Source organism: Lactuca virosa, chromosome 2 (assembly GCF_052849685.1).
Source record: "Lactuca virosa cultivar CGN04683 chromosome 2, Lactuca_virosa_CGN04683_v6, whole genome shotgun sequence".
In the NCBI taxonomy this organism is placed as follows: Eukaryota; Viridiplantae; Streptophyta; class Magnoliopsida; order Asterales; family Asteraceae; genus Lactuca; species Lactuca virosa.
In genome coordinates this window covers 19979358-19996000 of record NC_136427.1, presented here as the reverse complement: position 1 = coordinate 19996000, position 16643 = coordinate 19979358, and the positions used below count along the sequence as shown (strand labels likewise).

General features: G+C 32.9%; 2 protein-coding genes across 2 annotated transcripts; both read right to left on the bottom strand.

Annotated features, from left to right (window-relative positions):
* Positions 1-2067: 2067 nt before the first annotated feature.
* LOC145158948 (la-related protein 1C-like) lies at positions 2068-7375 on the bottom strand. Its single transcript, XM_079077811.1, has 7 exons — positions 7222-7375; positions 6673-7141; positions 5922-6507; positions 4575-4731; positions 4371-4461; positions 3808-3879; positions 2068-2538 (listed from the first exon to the last, which is right to left on the bottom strand). The coding sequence occupies exons 2-7, from the start codon at positions 7138-7140 to the stop codon at positions 2347-2349; spliced, it is 1566 nt and encodes a 521-aa protein (XP_078933937.1). The 5' UTR covers position 7141; positions 7222-7375; the 3' UTR covers positions 2068-2346.
* Positions 7376-9743: 2368 nt separating this feature from the next.
* Positions 9744-11806, bottom strand: LOC145158947 (expansin-A11-like). Its single transcript, XM_079077810.1, has 3 exons — positions 11596-11806; positions 10891-11209; positions 9744-10385 (listed from the first exon to the last, which is right to left on the bottom strand). Exons 1-3 carry the CDS (start codon positions 11726-11728, stop codon positions 10079-10081), a joined length of 759 nt encoding a protein of 252 aa, XP_078933936.1. The 5' UTR covers positions 11729-11806; the 3' UTR covers positions 9744-10078.
* Between the last annotated feature and the right edge of the window lie 4837 nt (positions 11807-16643).

Genomic DNA, 16643 nt, shown 5'->3' with positions numbered 1-16643 from the left:
AACTATACTTATGAACTCACCAACTTAAATGTTGATACTCTCTTTCAAAATAACTTGTATTCTTAGGGAATCAGTAGACAGGTACACCTCCCAGAGCTTTTGAGAAGACAGCTTAGTACCGTGCTGCGTCTTTTGTCTTTTACTTTATCTACTTTTGATGTCAAATGTTCAATGTTTGAACACTTTTGTAAAAACTTATACTTATTAATGCAATGGTTGTTGTACTTTGATTATTATGATGTATGTGTTGTGATACTTGACATGAAGTCACTCACCCCCGGACGTTTCCGCCGTTCAGGTTTGGGGGTGTGACAGTTGGGGATCTTTGATTTTTGGTATAAGAGATATGAACGATGAGTTCCAAGTTGGATCAATTTTGCCATATCTCTCAAAGTGTTTCACTACAGCTGATAAATCACCCAAAAGAACCTCCCGGTATTTCTTTATAAATTTAAAAGTGAAGCTGTCGGGACTTATGGATTTGTCATTCCCTCAGTCCCAAACCGCGTCTCTGATTTCTTGAAGTGTTATGGGAGCTTCCATTACCTGTTTGTCGTGGTCAGAAATTTTGCGGAACCTGTTACTTTGAAAAACTGGTCTGTTTGGCCACGATTCCTGGAATTTGAATTGGAAGAATTTGAAAGCTTCCGCTTTGATCTTGATAGGGTCTGTGCACCAATCTCCGTTAATCATGATTCCATTGATGCGATTCCTTCTGTTGTTATTGATAAACCCGTGAAATTTTTTTTAGTTTTTGTCCCTGTCTATCGTCCACTTGATTTTGGACTTCTATTTTGCATCCATAACCGCTCTTTTTTCTTTTTCAATAATGTCCTTATATCCCTGCCTGCATGTCTTGATCTCTTCATCAGAGAGCAACCTAGTTTCAGCCTCTTTATCAAGGTTATCAACGATCTCTTTAATTCTTTTGATTTCCTTCTCTTCTTTTGAACGATCACTCTGTCTCCATGCTCTTATCGCCTCTATAATACATTTTAGTTTGGCATTCAAATACAAATTTGGGGTGCTGTAACCCACAAAGTTATTCCATGTTGAGATGAAGACTTTTTCAAACCCATCTCTTGATAGCCAAGAGTTAAATATTTTAAATGGAGGGGGCCCAAAATTGCACCATTTAGTAGATAGTAGAATGGGGCAGTGGTGTGAAAGAGAAATTAAATATCTTCCTACTTTTTGTTCCTACATATCCTCATACCCAATGAAATGATGACATGTGTAATATTTAATGTTCATTTAATGAAATTTAATGATATTTTAGGATACTAATATTACACATGTCATCATTTAAATGGGTAGGAGGATTGGTAGGATCAAAATGTAGGAGGATATTTAATTTCTCGGTGTGAAATCTCTCTAGGTAAATTAGGTGTACACGATTATGATTCCATGTATGTTAATTCCAATCTATGTCGGCCTAAAAAAAACCTTACAAACCGGCAATAACATGTAAGAGTGATCGCAATGGAAATTTTGTTAAAAAAGGTTGGCTTTTTGAAGAAAAAATAAATATATTTGTTAAACCCAAAAAGCAAAAAAAAAAAAAAAAAATAAAAAATAAAAATAAAAAAAAAAAAAAATATCGACTTATATGTAAAAGACACATCTTTAAAAATATTTTTTTTTCAGAAATCCAAACAATTAATACCAGAAACTGAAAATCTTTTTGCATATATAGCCCGTCAGAGTACCGCTTTCTCTTCAGTGTTGTTGGAGTGTCATACCAAGTTGTTATAAAACAATGCATGTTAAAAAATTCAATAGCTATAGCAAAATATTTAATGTGAAACTTTTAACTAAACCAACTGAGACAACTTTCAATTGTGACCCAATAGTCAAAATGATCGGCATAAAAAAATTTACAACTTGGGTTGCTTTATTTGACAAACGAATAATATAGTGATAAAATACAAAACGATCAAAATATAATGGTTTTTATATAATTTACCAAATATTTAAACACACCGAAAAGAATAAAAATCAACATCTACAAATCTAAAAAAACAATCCCAAAAATTAAAGGTAAAACCACAAAACATTCTACCAAAATCACAAAAACAAGTCTAAGTATATCAAGAATCTATAAATTCAAAGTCATTATACGGTTCAAAACCCAAATAAAAAAATAAAAAAATAAAAAAAAAAAAAAAAATCCAAATCCAAACACATCCCATCCAAATCTTCATCAAAAAAACACCAATCCCATCCTCCCACAACCTCAAAATTTGGCTCCAATATCTATACAATCAACGAACCCCATAAAACACTTCACTTGATCATCATCCAACCACTCATCATCATATTATTTACTTCAAAATCTGGGCTCAATCAAAGGTCTTGATTTGAATTTGGCATCGAAGATTGATCGCCATTCGGTGAGGCTGCATGCGCAGGATCTGAACCGCTGGTGCTCGTTTCGCCAGGTGGCGAGTCGGTTAAAGTGAGGTTCTGTAAAGAAGCTTCTAGGAGTGGGCCTTTTGCGTATTTTTGCCAATCTCTGCGACTTCTAATGTTTTCACCCTGAAAAGTAATAAACCAATTGTCCGAGAGTTTTGTATAGAAATGTGGATTAGTATCATACCCTGAATTGTTCAATTGTGGTCCCAAAAAGTCTCCTTTTTTACATTTTTTGTTCTTATTTGGGGTTTTTGTAACATTTTTTAGCCCCTATTATAAAAGGGAATTACATTTTAGTCCCTGGATATACATGATTTTTTTAATTTTGGAAACAAAGTGCTTTTTTTAAATCTGGTTCTTATATGAGTTTTTGTAACGTTTTTTGGGTCCCTGTTTTAAATAAAAATGACAAGTGGACAAGCTTTGCAAAAATCAACAATGCCTTGAGGACCAAAAACAGTTTTTGTAATTGGAACAGGGGCCAAAAATGTTACAAGAATAAATTTGGAACCAAAATTGTAAAAATCAGCTATACTCAGAGACTAAAAATGTAATTTACTCTAACTAAAATGTAGTAATAATAACATATCGGTATCTATTTAGAAATGGATACATTAGGGTATACAAATACTGAAAAAAGCACTTGTACTTCCATTTAATTACAATATGTTTGCAACATTGGTTTTAAAAAGTTTTCTTGCAAATTTGGTCCTTATTTGAGGTTTTTTTAACGTTTTTGGTCCCTATTCAAAGTTAAATTACTATTTATAATCTACAAGTATAACTGATTTTTGCAATTTTTGTTCCAAAAGTAGTCATTTTAATTGGAATAGGGTCCAAAAAGAGTTGCAAAAACCTAAAATATAGAATAAAAGTACCAAAAAAATCTTTTTAGGAAAAAACAGTAATGCTTAGGTACTAGAAATGTAAACTACTGTATGTTTTTTACCACTTAAAAAATCTCAAAAGAAAAGCCCAAAGTTTGACCTTTATATCAACTTAGCTAATGAACTATTATTTTTTTACCGATTTAGCCACTGAAGTGAACTATTATATAATATTCAAAATGAGTAATAGTCCATTGACTAAATTGATAAAATGATGAGAGTACATTGAGCTTTTTTGTAATTTACTTTTTTCAGAACTTCGTAAACAAGAAAAATGGTTTTTTTGTGGTTAAAATATATAATGGTTTAATCAATAAAAAGATAGTCAAGTGGCTAAATCAATAAAAAGGTGAAAATACAAGTACTGATTTGTATTATACTCTAAATATCTAAATAATACAACATAAATCTATATATGATAGTGTGTGTGTGTGTGGTTTTATTTGTATCTTTTTACTAATTAATCAATATAAGTATATGATTTACACATGCATATAGAAAGTACCTGAACTTCAATAACAGTAGAGTCTCTCAAGGAATTTAAGATTAGTTGAATATCGCTTGTTAAACTTTGAACCTGAAAAATCACACACACAAACACACACACAAAAAAAAAAAAAAAAAAAAAAAAAAAAAAAAAAAACTGTGGATCAAATTGAGAAAAACACATGAAAAGTATTTACCAATTAGAATAAAAGTATAAAACATTTAAAAATAACAAGCAGAAATACACACATAAGAAGTGAAGTTTAAAAAAAATCAAACGTTTTGGTTTTCAAATTTTAATAGTTTATACGTTTTGTTAATTATAGTACATACAATATAAATAATTTTTCAAGTTATTTTACGATATAACATAAATAGAATAAACTCAATTTCAAAATCACATGTAAAACATCAACATCGCTTTTAATCAGGAGGTTAAAACAGTCATTTAGTCATATTCAGACAGTTCATCCAGTTAAAAAAAACACTCTTTATGTATACACTAACAAACATCATTTTCCATTCAACTACTTTTATGACTTACTCCATAATAAATAAATAAATAAATAAATAATTACTTACTCTTCGAAATCCAGCTATTAAACTGAGTGGCACCCAACCTTCTTCATCCATGTTTGACTTCAAATAATCATCTTTCTTCAAATTTTCTTCACTGTGGTAAAAAAAATTGCATGACAACCATGTTTCAAGTGAGTTAGCAAAGTATGATGTTTAAAATAGAAAATTTATAATATATATACATATATTTTAATGAAGTTAAAATACCTGAAATAATATTCAATCTGTTGTAGGATCTTAACAGGTAAAGGTGTATCCACAAGAGGGATAAACATAGGAGGTGGAGGAGCACGAGGGAGAATGGGTGCATTCCTGTAAGCCTCTGTAGGTAGTGAGGACACATACACAAATGGTGCTGCCATTTCTGCAAAAAAAAATTTATAAATAAATTTATTCATAAAAGAATTTTTCAAGATATATATGTGAATACAGCATATAGCTTTAACATTATTTTATTACAATCAATGATATTTTGGGCAAAAACTTTTTAATTCCAAAGAAGTGAATTATTTCATTCCATCATATCAATAAAGAAGGTGTTTGGATGTGCATTTTGAAAGTGATTGATTCGTGATGAACAATCAAAAAGTGTTAATTAACTGTAATAAAACATGGTGCAAAGAGAGATTCTAATTTGATGAAATTGTATTGCTTGAAGTTGTAAAAACCACTTTTGGCAATGTTAGGGTTTGGATTCTAACTATTTATTAAAGTGATAAAAAAAAGGATTACAGGTAAATTTATTTAATCTTTAATCACAAGTTCCATTGCATCTAGCATCAAAATGAATTATTGATTCAAAGGGTTATATGCAAGAAATAGCAATGTACATTCATTAAATTGTTCATTATTGCATCCTACTTTTATTTCTTCTCAATCAAACATAGTACTTTGAAAAATCAACACAATTATAGCAATGTCATCCAGATAGAAAGCAGGTGACAATGCCATAATTGGACAAGATTTTTCAAAATATAATCTCCTAATAAGAAATAAAAACTTAAAGCATATACAAATAAATGAAAGTACATTGTTATTTCTTGCATTTACCCCCTATTGAAAACTCAGATTAAACACATTAAAATGACCAAAATGGGGTTGTCATGTCACAAAATGGCGATTTTATGGAAAACTATCAGAAGCTGAAATCACTTTACATGGTCCCCACTATGTAATCATTTTTTCATTTGTCATTTCGTGAAACTATTTCTCAGCATAAGAGCAATTTTGTGAAATAAGAACAATTTGGCAAAAGAGAAACAAATCCGCGTATTCAAAAAAAAAAAAGGAAAAAAGTTGTCAAGATTCATTGGAATAGTCATAAAAGAAATTTTGCAAATGAAAGTAATTTCTCAAAGCCCAATTTGCAAAACAAGTGGTCATTTTGTGATACTTTTTTTCAAAAGGGGGTCATTTTGTGACATGTTACCTCTCATTTTGGTCATTATAGTTGTTAGTCCTTGTTTTACCCCTAATCATATAACCAGAAGCAGAGCATGCAACTTGAAGTTGTAATAATCACTTATAAAATGTGCATCACACTATGAAACTCACCATAACCCATGGGTGTTCCATATGGTCTTATAGGCTGGGGAGCAATAAAAGGAGCAGGACCCAGGTGAGCTTGTTGCATATAACCCCTAGGAGGAGGTGGAGGTGGAGGAGCCATTGGAGGTTGTATAGCAGCATGATTTTGAGGACCCCTCCAATCACGATCATGGTGATCTCGCCTACCTCCATGGCCATTGTTAAGAAAAGGTCCTCCATCACCACGAGGACGAGGACCAAAGTTATTCCTCCTCCTATTTGATGAATGATGATCATTCATGGCATTTGAGTGACCCATAGGTCTTGGAGCAAAACTGTTGCCATTGTAGGGTGATTGCTCTCTTACTGAAGTATCCAACACAGCTGGTACATAACCACGATATGACATGTCATAAAGAGGAAAACGTGGCATTGGTGGTGGTGTTGGTGGTTGTGGTGGAGGAGGAGGTGGTGGTGGTCGATTGTAGCCACCCCCTGCACTTCCACCTCGTTTCATTGACCTTTGCCGGACAGGGTGGACATGGTTTTGATTAGCATGGTGGCTTGCATTAGGTCTAACAGGTCTCTGCGGCTGTTGTGAAATTACAGGTGCCTGTAGAAAAGCAATAACGATAAACAATCATAAACTCGAACAAAATGTGAGCAACTTTATTTTTCTGAATTTGGAGTTATTAGTATTGACTGTGACGAAAATAGCAGTTTCACACTGAATATGTATTTGATTTTACAAATAAAAAATCAAACAACATAATCGAACCTGAGAGACAGTGACGGATCCATCAGATGTAGGTTTAGAAGTCTCCGACGTGAAAGACGTCGATTTCGGTAACGCTCGAGTCAACTCCGAGAGCGCTGGCCAGGAAGCAGCGCCCATCACAGGCGTACTACTCCCCTCAACGACGCCGTTTGGCGAGGGTTTGTTCCAAGCCGACTTCTTTAAACCACTCGCATTGCCGTTACTACTACCCTCAGTCGCCTCCGGAAGCGTTTCCACAGCCGCAACCTGCTGCGGCTCCGTTACCGTCAACTGATCAGAAACCACAAGGTTTTGCTCCGGCAAAACAGACGATTGCGATGCAGACGGCGAACGGGGAGCAACCGGGTCCGGCTCACCACCTCCACGAACGACTTGAGCCCACGGAGATGGTAAACAGTTCCGCTGCGAATAACTGTTAGCACCGCTACCGCTAGTTCCTTCCGCGGAAGGGGACGAATCGGACGTCATTCTGTTTGTAGATTTTTGATCAAATTGCAACAATGAGGGTCGGTTGGATTAAAGAGAAGATGGAATTTGAAGAAACTTTACATTAATTTAATTAGGGTTTGCAAAAGTGAGTGATCGAGCCGTCGTCGACTGCTACAGCCACCACAAGGGAATGATCGGAAAGTGAACGCGAAAGGGAGGGGTTTGCCCAGGGCTTTGGGAATCGATAACTATAAGGCCCATTCACTCTTCTTACTGGGCTTTTTACAAATCTCATTTGCCTCTATAACAATTACACTATTGTATGGAAACATTTTTCGGAAACAAGTAGGTATTTTGGGGAAAAAAACAGTGGCATTTTGGGAATGAGAAAATCAAATAAATTAAATTTATTCTTAATTGTGCACTAGACTTTAATATCTATGAAACTATCAACATCATTCATAAGTCATAATGAATGAATTTCGATTGATGATGTTGTATGTGTAGACTAGTCGTCTAGTACGTTGATTTTTTTAAAGATAATGTGTAAATAGTAAGAGTGGACCCTTAAATATATATTTTGATATGTAAGCAAAATTATTTAATATTATGATAAGATTTGACGTTGAATAGGCAAGTCATAGCTAATTATATTAGTGACTAGGATTAAAACTGGAAAAATTGTTTATTTGTAAATAACCAACGATGGTAAACAGTGACTGAACTGCGACAAAATTCAATAATTCCAATGTGTTTTACGACAAGCTAATTCGTTCGTTAAGTTCCTCCCGAATTTCGTTGTTGATCTGTCATTGTTGGTCTTTAATGGCGAATTTCCAAGGGCATGTCCATTGTTGATTCTTATGTTTCTAGTACGTAAACAAAATTTTTGGCTTCCTTTATGATACAGGCCATATGCGGTTGAACACATGACACCTTCTCAAATTCAGCCTTATGTATATGTATACATTGGCTTGCTAGTCCATATATTAAAGATTTTAGAAAAATAGATTGTACTTTTATAAATAATATGTGCAAAAGGTTCTATTTTTCTAATACGGGATGTTGAGGTCTGAAAAAAAAAATATCATCGATGAAGTCATTAACAATGTGAATGCATTTATAATATCTCCATTTTTTTTACGATATTATGGAATTAGATAAAAATATTCTATGGATTTAAGTTTAACATCCGACATTATTGGATTTATGTTGATCATTCAATGTTTAGAATACAAAAAGGAAAAATGAACGGGTCTAAATAAAGGAAACACAACTTAGCTTAAGCTAGATACAAGGTGCCATCAAAACTATTGTGAGAACGTAAAAGTAATCAACTAAACACATGATTTCATCGAAATTATTGTAAGAACGTCAAAAATGATTATGTCGGATTGATCAATTTGAACCTAACTATCAAGGGCATTCTCTTAATCTTGTATATTAATATTTATCCATGATTAGTCTACTATAATTTAGAAATTTTCTAAATAAAGCAATATCATATTCGGTAGATCGTTACATTGATTAATGAGTAGGATATCGATTCATGGAAAAATATCTTAATATCAGATTGCATGTATTCAACAATGATATGTGTTGGAACTTTGTAGTATGATAGTTATTTGAGGTATTTAGTTTTGTTATTTATTTAATATTTGCAAGATTATATATATATATATATATATATATATATATATATATATATATATATATATATAATTAAAAACGATGTTATTTACGTAATTTTTTGTCAAAAAATTTACTATAAATGTTTAATAATATATTGTTTCATATGTATTTGGAGTTGTTTTATGTTAAAAAGAGCAAAATAATAATTTGCTCATTTAGTAGATTTGTTCATCATCCTTGACAACATTTAGGGCCCGTTTGTTTACCTCTTAATTGCAAAATTAAGAGGCAATATCTTAAAAATTCAGATTCAGATCGTTTGTTTGCATCTTATTTTTTACCTCTTAAAGTTATAATTACCTCTTATTTTTTCAGATATTGAACAAGGTCTGAAAAATAAAAAAAAGGACGCATACCTAATTTGCCCTAAACAACGATCGACAAACGCTTCATCGCCTTTCCTTCCTATTCGCGTCTTCTCCCATTCGCATCTGCTTCTCTTCACCACCAAGATTCCGACGAGGCTCACGTCCACCCAAAACGACGATGATGTTGCACCCTGCAACGCCGACGCCGACGCAAGTCCTCCGGCTCGAACTCGTTTTCGGATTCTGCCCAGCAGGTATGTTTCTCTTCTTCTGAAAATCGATTTCGTTGCCTCCGTCCGATCTGCAATGCCACCGGCGTCGCCGACTTCGCCTCCGCCTCCGACATCGTGTATAGGTAAAGGTTTTCTTTTTCTCTTGCAATTCAGAGGTTCTAAACAAACAACATTTAAAAATTCAGATCTTAAAAATTCAGACCCTCTTAGAAATTCAGACCACTTAAAAATTCAGATCTTAAAAATTCAGATCCTGCCAAACAGCCCCTTAGACCTCTTAAATGGTTCTTCTCTTAACAACTAAACACTAAACTATTTAGTTTTATCCAAACAATCTCTTACTTTGTTGCACCACTAATACCTTACAAAATGTTATCAAAACGGTTTAAAAAAAAACAAAAACAAAAGATACAATATAGAAAACAACATGTTTTACATCAATGACAAGATGAATGATTACATATGAATACTTTTTCCGATCTTTTTTCTAGTGATAATCATTTTTTTTCTTGAAGAATACGTGTAACATCTTGTACAATATAAGTTTTAAACTTTTGGCATTGCCACACATATTTGAGTGTACATGAGTTTCCTTGTTTTGGTAGGAAAACTCGTTATTCTCCTATATTTAAATATTTTCAAAACATGATTGTCTAGAGCAAAAACGAATGGATTGCTTCCTTATAGAGAACATGCAGACTTGCTCCTTAAAATCCTAAAACTTAAACCTTCGGATAAAAATATTTAGAACTGTACTCGACTTGAATAAGTTTGACCGAATCTCCAGTTTGCCGGAACGATGTTTGAAAAAGTTTTTGTCACACCATCTGTTGTTGTGACCATGAACGAAAGAGATTGGCCGTTCAAATACGAATTTGATTGCCAATTAGACCCCCAATTGCTTGACATGGATGTCCAACCGGTTCTCGACCCCTTCACCCGCACCGATTGAACTGACCCGACCCCACCAAGATTTGTAATCAAAACAAGCTCAAAATAGTCTCTCCCGTTCATGGTAAACCGAACTCCACCATGTCTCTTACATGGTACCCTAAAAACCACAACACAAAATACAATTAGAAACTTAAATTTTCTCATGCCCATGTTGATAGACAATTTTACTATATTTATGAAAAAGAAACATATTTTACTATATTTATAAAAAAGAAACATGTTAGATTATATTATATTTTGTTTATAACCGCTCAAATGGGCAATATTTAAGAAACCATTTAGCTTTAAGACCTCCCGAGAATATACTATTCACAATCTTCAATTTTGATTTATTAAAAGAATTGTATAATTGTAAGTGCATGCAAATGCAACGTGATTCTTTTACTATTCTATGTAACGCATTCAATAAATGTTAGCAATTAAATCTTGTGATAATAATAATTTTTTGCAATCTTAATTACTTTAAGAAAATAACAAAAAAAAGTGTAACAAATGTCAAAACATTATATGTTGGACCTATTTGACCTAATATTCGATATGTTTTGTTTGACTGCATAATCAATCACCAATTTATATAGTAAAAAACACGAGAAAAAAAATACCTTTGAAAGATAACAGGAATGATCCCGGCTTTGTACATTCCAATTTTTTCCCAAGCAGGTTGAGCCATATCGAAATGCTGAAGAGGTGGGTTACACCACCCTCCAGCATTATTCGGTAGAGCATAATTTGGTGGGCAAAAGTTTGTTGCGGTAATAGTAACCGAGCCCTTCTTGCACCACCTTGAGTCGGCCTTTCGGTCGCATACAATCTTGTAGCATTGGCCACACGCTTTCCCCTTGTTGAAAAGAGATGTACTCAATGCAGCAGTTCTTGTACCATACCCGGCTAAGTGCAAGTCACCATAGCCACATGCTCCACCTACAACCAAGGGAACACCATCAACATTTGTGCTTCATGGATTCTACAATATGCATTAGTGACGAAAAAACTCTACACAATGGCTGTAAATTCAGGATTTTTAACTAGGGTTTGTACTATTAAGAGTAGAAGAAATGCATTACGTACGATTATGAACTTTAACTTAATTATATTCATTTATAGTTGCTTCATGTGAAAAGTGAGATGCACTTTACAATGTAGTACTACTGTTTACAAAGGTGTAAATGCTTATATATATATGCAATAATATTTCAAGTTTTTACTATTTTTTGAAACACATTTTTATTAATGTTTTGCATCAAGTTTCTTGAACTACAAGAGAAAATTGATGACTAACAGAAAGATAAATGATAAGAACACATTACCCATTGTTCCTGAAGCATCGCTGCCTCCATAAAATGTGGCATGACCTTTACTCCACCCTGAAGCAGTCAAGGCATCAATGTCAACAAGAAGATAACAGAAAATATATAACAACAAAATGTTTGTTTTTGCCATTTTTAGTTTGCAAACAAGTGAAGAAAAATGTGAGGAATGAAGAAATTTGAGAGGAAATGTATGACATTTATGGATTTACAAGATCTCGATTGGGAAGATGCCAAATTAATGACAAGCGTATCATCCATGGAACATCTTCACATGTAACCATAGTTTAGAATAATTTATTTTTAGATTATAAATATCATTAAAATTATTTTGATGAAATGTTGGGATCTTGTCATAGATTTGAATCATGAAAAAAAAAACTCAAGGAACTTCTAAGAAAACGGAAGTGATCCTTCCACAATATTTTTTTATCATATACAAAAAAAAAATTCCCACAGTATTTTTTTACAACCCTCTAGAGTATAATTGTTGTACATTACAAAAAGTTATTATGTACAGATGAGCTCCGCCGAGAAAACTGTGCTAAAAAACCTATTGAACTTGGATAGCAAATTTGGTGTTTTAGAATTTGAAAATTTTAATTTAAAATAATAATTTTCAAATTTGAAATATAAAATAAGTAAAAGACCTCCGGTGGTTTTGGTTTCGGGTCAAGCTAAACCAAATCTAATTTGGTTTTGGTCTTGATTCAGTTTATTCGAACCGGATTTTGCACACTTATACGGGGCACTGGTGGAGGTAGGATGAAAGTTAATTGTGGTCCATATGAAACTAAAAATTAGTTGATGCAACAAAAAACCTATTGAAATTTCTCTTGTAAATAAATCAAATCCGTGGGGAAAAAAAAGTCAAACCTACTTAAAAGATTACTATTAAAATGCGACAGATAAGAGAAACCAATTGAAAAGATCAACTATAGAGACACTTGATGCAATAAAGACTAAACACAAAACGCAAAGTAAATTTGTTTATAGTCTATGGAAACAATTTATACATTAAGTTATTGCTAAATTGCTAATAGCCTTTTATTGCTATTTCAGTTTATTTGAAATTAATTAAACCTTTAAAGCTGAAACGTGCAAAAATCCTCAAAATCTTTGGTTGAATTTATTAATATTAATGCATATGCTTTTTGAGGTGCCATAACTTCCCTGTCTAAGTTCTATTATTTGATACATGTACTAATTTAAGATTTATTATATTATAAAATATAAAGTACATGTTTTAGTCTTATGTATGGTGAAACGAGTTTAGTAACAAGTCAAAAATGTTAAAAACAAATTTTGGTACGGATTAGAACATTAGGCCGGGTTTGATTGATACATAGTACATTATTGTCTCGTACTTATAAATACACAATAGGATAAACTTGATAAGGAAAAGTATATTATTACAATATTAATTTAACTCTATTAGAAAGTGATTTAAAAATATTATATTTTATTAAATATTGAAGAATTTGCATCTATTTTAAACTTTCGATGACATCATACAAAAAGCCATGATAGATGTCTTTGTGTAAAAAAATAGATTTACGAATAGAATAGGTTTTTTAATTAGTTTGAGTTACTGGTTATAAAAAAAATGATCTAAATACATATAGATGTTTGTTGTGGATTAATAGAAGGCAAACTTAAATTATGCATTTACTATGGCTAAGGGTGCCGGCTATCATCTCATTTTACTGTTTTTGAGCCAGTTTATCGTCACGTCATTTCCTTCTTTATTTCCTCACCCCTCACTGACAGAAGACGACCACTTATCATTTTTTTAAATTAATAAAAATACATATTGCTTGGCTTCCTTATACTTCTTGCATTAAAAAAATATATTGCTTAACTTGGAAAGATGGAAGAGAGGAGGCCCTTAATTGAGTTTTGTATAATTGTATCCCATTGTAATGGGCACCATACAAGAAGGACCTGTGGGTGTGGTCCCACCCACTGCATTGCCAGGTGGGCATACCGCAAGGTGCCCACCAACCTAATATCTTATCCGGCTCGTTTCTGAGGTACAAGAGAGGGATATGAGTTGTTGCTCAAAGTGAAAGCAGAAATGATGTATATATGTTGTAGTAGATTAAAGAGTGCAATGCTTTTAATGTTTGGACCTTCTATACTTGACTTATTTTCAAATCATTTATATTTTATGTTATCAATTTGTCTTGATAGTGATGAAATAATTCAAATCAATTAATTCATAAGCAAACAAGTTAAACTTATCTTCTTTTTACTCTAATATACCATAAATATTTGAAAAAATTGTAAATTTAGTCAAATACACTAATTACTTTGTGGGAAATAGTAAAAAAAAAACTAAAATTGCAATTTTAGCCGGTAAAATCGCAGATGGAATAAAGCCATCTGCGATTTCAAGAAGCCATCTGCGATTTCAAGAAGCCAAAGCACAGGCGTGCTTTAGCCACTTGTACATTCGCATGTAGTTTTTTTTGTTTTTTTTTTTGTATAAATAGGTTGTTTTTCAGGCTAAAATGGCAGATGGACATAGTCCATCTGTGATTTCCTCTCGTTTTCCATCTGCGATTTTGAGTTATTTTTTTTATTTTTTTATTTTTTGACTACGAAATAATTTTATTATATATAAATTTTTGCAAATAATTATCAGTTTAGCTATTATTTCTTTGTAAAATTTCTTTAAAATCTCTCTAAAAAATGATCGAATATTTGGTTTGCCTTGTTACTGTGGGAGATGGGAAGTTATTGAAACAAATCTCGAATACGTATATCCACAGGGAAGTATTTCTGAATTCATTTTGATATTTTCTAAGTATATTAATTATAGTGAATTTGTATCTTTGGTGAGAAGCAAAACCGGTTTGTTAGACAAATATAAAATTAGTCTTCGTTTCCATCATCCTGAATTGAATCACTATATAGTCATGGTTGAAGACATGGATATTAGAATGTTGATAAATGTAATCAAATGTAGTGGAGGAAGGGCTGTTAAAGTGTTTGTGGTGGCTGATGAAGGTGATGCGGTTACGGAGGGTGGTCAGAGTGGAAATGAGCCGGTTGCTAATTTATGTAGCGATAAAGGGAGCAACAATCCAATAGGGACTTTCAATACTCCTAGGGTACCTCAATTTCATAGTGTTGCTGAAAATGTTAATGTTAGGTATTCACCTATTTACTATGTGGATCCTGAGAATTACAAGTATGTTGGTGATGATGATGTTTGTACATATCGTAATGACGTGGGTGGACGTTGTGTTGATGTTCCCTAACAAGAAGTTAAAGTTATAAATAGGCGTGTAGTAGATAAAAGTAAAAAGAAAAAAAGTTATGATTCAAAAAGATGAAAATGTGCATGTTTACGGGGATTATGTTGACGTTGTTGATGTAGCTTTAGATATAACCGACTTAGAAAGCAATTCTGATGGAAATGAATTGGGTGATGAAGTTAAAACTAAGTTTCCCGATAACCTTTTTTACGGTATGCCCGATGTACCAGCATGTCCAGTTGATATTAATGAAGATATCCCAGCACAGATGGTAGACATCAATCTTCAAAATATTGAATGTCTCGGTATATTTAAGAACAAAGAGCTTCTAAAACGGGCTATTGGAAAAAATGTCTTCGAGAAGGTTTTCAGAAGAGGACAATTAGATCCACCAAATCAAGGTATGAGGTTGTGTGTGTTGCGAAAAATTATTCTTGGTTACTAAGAGCAAAAGGAATTAAAAATTCTGGCGGACTTTTCCATGTGAATAAATATGTTGATGTACACACATGTTCTTCAACAATTTTGCAACCTAATCATCGACAAGCAAACAAATATGTTTTGGGTGAATATCTTGTTGATGTTTTGGCTGAAGATTATAGTAGAGTATATCGGGGACAAAATATTATTAATAATATGAATGCTCAATTGAAAATCAATATTTCATACCATCAGGCTTGGCGAGCGAAACAATATGCACTATTGTTGTTAAGGGGTACGAAAGATGATTCTTTTACCAAACTTCGGGCTTATTTCCACAAATTGGTCAAACATAATCTGGGTACCGTGACACATATTCAAACAGATGGTGATGATTGGTTTGAGTTCTTGTACGTCGCACTTGGTTGCTCGGTTAGTATTATTATATTTTATTACTATTATTATATATTATTTTTATTTTTATTTTTATTTTGGTGTATTTGAATAGATATACAATGTATTGTAGGTACGCGCTTTTGTCAATTTTTGTAAACCGACCCTTGTAGTAGATGGATCCCACCTAAAGGGTGAGTTCAAAAGTACCATGTTACTTGCAGTTACTAAGGACGAACAAAACCAAATATTACCGGTTGCATATGGTATATGCAAAAATGAGTGTATAGATTCTTGGACATGGTTTTTTCAAAAACTACGTGATTGCATAGGCAATATGGAGGAGCTTACAATTATATTTGATAGGTCTCCATCTATAGCGACATCCGGTTTCAACATTTTTCCTCATGCTCATCACGGAATATGTGGTGTCCATTTGTATTTCAACGTAGTAGCTAGATACGGGAAGAGTAAGACAGTTAAAAGAATTTTTTGGGAGGCTTGTAGGGCGTATACAATTGATGGTTGTGATGCTGCCATGGAACTTATGAAAAAGACAAAAGAACCGGTATGAGAATACTTAAAAGGTATAAATCCTGAAACTTGGTCTAGGGCACATTTTAGAGGGAACCGATACAATCTTATATCATGCAACAGTGCGGAGTCTATAAATGCATTATCTAGACACGCACGTAAGGTGCCGATACTTATGTTGATCGATTTTTTTCGTGCAACAATGCAACAGTGGTGGTTTCAAAGACGTAATTTTGCAGGTATTAAGTTTTAATATTAATGTTTTTGTTAAATGTTATTGATATGAACTGTGTAATTTTTTCTATTTTTTAAGCGGAAGCAACAACAACACTCACCCCTTGGGCCGATGATATTGTAAAAGAAAACAAAAAAATCTTTTAGTAATTGGGATGTTCACATGATCTCAAGTAAGAAATGTGAGATCAAAAACGGGGCACA

Excerpts from the sequence above, each read along its gene's own strand:
- LOC145158948 (XM_079077811.1), bottom strand. The coding sequence starts at position 7,140 with ATGACGTCCGATTCGTCCCCTTCCGCGGAAGGAACTAGCGGTAGCGGT. Across the intron at positions 6,508-6,672 it reads GATCCGTCACTGTCTCTCAG|GCACCTGTAATTTCACAACA; the intron begins GTTCGATTATGT and ends GCTTTTCTACAG. Across the intron at positions 3,880-4,370 it reads TAATAGCTGGATTTCGAAGA|GTTCAAAGTTTAACAAGCGA; the intron begins GTAAGTAATTAT and ends GTGATTTTTCAG.
- LOC145158947 (XM_079077810.1), bottom strand. The coding sequence starts at position 11,728 with ATGGCAAAAACAAACATTTTGTTGTTATATATTTTCTGTTATCTTCTT. Across the intron at positions 11,210-11,595 it reads CGATGCTTCAGGAACAATGG|GTGGAGCATGTGGCTATGGT; the intron begins GTAATGTGTTCT and ends CCTTGGTTGTAG. Across the intron at positions 10,386-10,890 it reads ATTCCTGTTATCTTTCAAAG|GGTACCATGTAAGAGACATG; the intron begins GTATTTTTTTTC and ends TGTGGTTTTTAG.